The sequence below is a fragment of the Austrofundulus limnaeus genome, unplaced genomic scaffold (genome assembly GCF_001266775.1).
Source record: "Austrofundulus limnaeus strain Quisiro unplaced genomic scaffold, Austrofundulus_limnaeus-1.0 Scaffold27, whole genome shotgun sequence".
In the NCBI taxonomy this organism is placed as follows: domain Eukaryota; kingdom Metazoa; phylum Chordata; class Actinopteri; order Cyprinodontiformes; family Rivulidae; genus Austrofundulus; species Austrofundulus limnaeus.
Genome location: NW_013952429.1, coordinates 507,140 through 509,615, shown reverse-complemented (window position 1 = coordinate 509,615; position 2,476 = coordinate 507,140). Strand labels below are relative to the sequence as shown.

The 2,476-nt window shown below is 39.6% G+C and overlaps 1 protein-coding gene across 1 annotated transcript in view; it reads left to right on the top strand.

Moving 5' to 3' along the window:
* The first annotated feature begins 1,505 nt into the window (after positions 1 to 1,505).
* The window catches only part of ilf2 (interleukin enhancer binding factor 2), an 18,127-nt gene continuing 17,156 nt past the window's right edge, over positions 1,506 to 2,476 (top strand). The window contains exons 1-2 of the mRNA XM_014004858.1: positions 1,506 to 1,644; positions 2,054 to 2,113. Coding sequence (XP_013860312.1) covers positions 1,640 to 1,644; positions 2,054 to 2,113 — 65 coding nt within the window. The 5' untranslated portion in view covers positions 1,506 to 1,639. The remainder of the gene's footprint in view (positions 1,645 to 2,053; positions 2,114 to 2,476) is intronic.

Below are 2,476 nucleotides of genomic sequence, written 5' to 3'. Positions count from 1 at the left end.
GGTCCTCCGTACTGCAGAGGCCTGATGATCATCCATTCATTCAAATCAGGTGTGTTTGAGCAGAGAAAAAGGTAAAACATGCAGGGCTGTGGCCCTCGAAGACCAGGACTGCCCACCCCTGCTTTACTGTCTTCACACAAATGAGAGCTCAGATCCTTTTAAGTGTTCAGTGGAACGGTTACGAACGGTTAATATCTTACCTGCTGTAGATAGCTCTTTGAGTGCCCTCAGCTTGAAGCAATAGTTTAATTCAGGGCTAGTGGCTAGTGTGAACACTATTTTATAAATGTTAACACTGCTGTCAGTTTTCCATTGCAGAACAATGTGAGTATTTACATGTGTAAATGGCAGCAGCAGCCAGCTGTAGCACTTCTTGTGTATTCTGAAGCACTTTCAATGCTATTGAATAACGTTTTTTTTTTCCATCATCCAGTTCTGATTGTTGTGTCCTTGCTACATCTGCAGTTTATGTTGTGCACAGAAATATGAGAGCATCTGAACACTGTATTTATACTGTTTGAACTGACACATAAACACTGAAGGTTAATGACAAACATGCAATATAAAAAAATCACTTGTTCTAAAAATCAGATGTTTGTCATCGCGCTGCTTTCACACTCAGCTTATAGGTTGTAGAAGTCCAGGCTGGCATGATTACCTGTAAATGAATGTGTAAACAATGTAATCACAGTAAAAATAAAGTTATTGTGACAGATTTGAAAGAAGTGAACTGTCTGTCTTCACTGCTTAGAGAGGATAAAGCCAAGAAGAAACACAAGTGTACTTTTCTTTATCGTGCACTGCTCAAAGGTAACGGCAACCTATAAGGAATTTGTCCGTTTGTCTGTTAGCAAAATATCTCAAAGATGAAATGAAAGTTATTGATGGATGCACCTCTACAACTGATTATTTCAGCTCAGTTCAAAATGGCCGCCACAACACTTCCACATTAGCCAACACAAAAATAGCTCAGTTTTATAAATATTGTGCTAAAGTTTGATGTGATAGTAGCTGAGAATCACTCACATCATGTATTCTGATATTGTCTCATTTAAAAAAAAAAAACCCACACAGGCACGGAAAGGTCCCCTGCTGGGATTCAACCCGACAAACTTCTTGCTGAGAAGCAACAGCCCTGCCAAATTAGCCACCGTGCCGTTCGCTTGTACACTTGTAATCAGTCCCATTTTATTCAATATTATGATTAACGGTGCATTTTCAAATCTTGATGATTGCATAAAATCAGAATTTGTTGAGGCCTTATGGATGAGAGGAAGAAATGTTTCATGTAAAATATATCAAGAAAGCAATCCATAACATAGAGGAAAGGTCATATGAACGGGGTTTCAAATTATCGATAAACAAATCCTGTTACATGTTGATTACAAGTTTTAAAAAAAATCTAAATATTGGAAATCTATTACAACACTGGAGTCTCCGTTCAAAGTCTGGTCCGGTTGGTGGCGCTGTGGCGCCGAGTCATTGTCGAACAACTACATCAAAAAGCGAAGAAGAAGAAGAAACAGACGAGGGGCCGGATTTTCTTTGTGGTCCACGCTTGAGCCTAATTTTAAATAATAAATTACTTTTATCCGTTCTCCTTGTGTTTTCTCACCTAATAATCAAAACGTCGTACGCAATGAGGTAATTATAATCACATTTATAAGGACTTGGTCTTTCTGTGTGTGGGTTATTGTAGCCAGGCTAGCTCCTGTGTTGCTAAGTTAGCCCCGGCGTAGTTAGCTGGCGACGTCTAATTACTACTAAAGTCTTAAAGGTGAAGTATTTTTTTTTAAGTTAATGGTTGTTTTTGCCATCCCGCTCTCTCTGTAGCATGGGCACTTCTCAGTTGTTAGCTCCAGTGTGCTAACCAGTAACTTCCAGTCCAGGCCTGTGCTAGCCTGCTATGCTAGCTGTCGCATGAGTGAATGAATGAAAATGGGTTATGATTTTATGTAAACTGAATGTAAAGCAAAACGACATGCTAACATTTAGCTTAAGGTAAAAAAATGTGAATTCTCTTCATTTAATTTATGGTTGTTTTTCTGCGCAGAGGAGACCGCGGCAGGGGCCGAGGAGGCCGCTTCGGAGCCCGTGGAGGGATGGTGCAGGGGTAGGTTTGATCCGGACCGGTACTCTTCATTTAGCCATTAATTGAAGGAGAAAGGGCTTTCATAGTTTTGCCCATGTCTGTGTGTTTTGTTGGTCTGTCATGTTGGCAAAATATGTTATGAATCCCTGGACTTATTTTAATAAACTGATAGTAATACTCTGATGCACATCTACAACTGATTAACTCTTGGAGTTGATCCCATTCAGGCTGTCTGCCACTAAATAATCTTATCAAACACAAAATGACTGTAACTCAGCCAGTTTTACTAATGTTGACCTACAACTTGGTGTGGTAGTAGCTGAGAGTGGTATTCAACTTATACTGTAAGAGCTAATTGATCACGACAGTTCTTCAGTTTATATA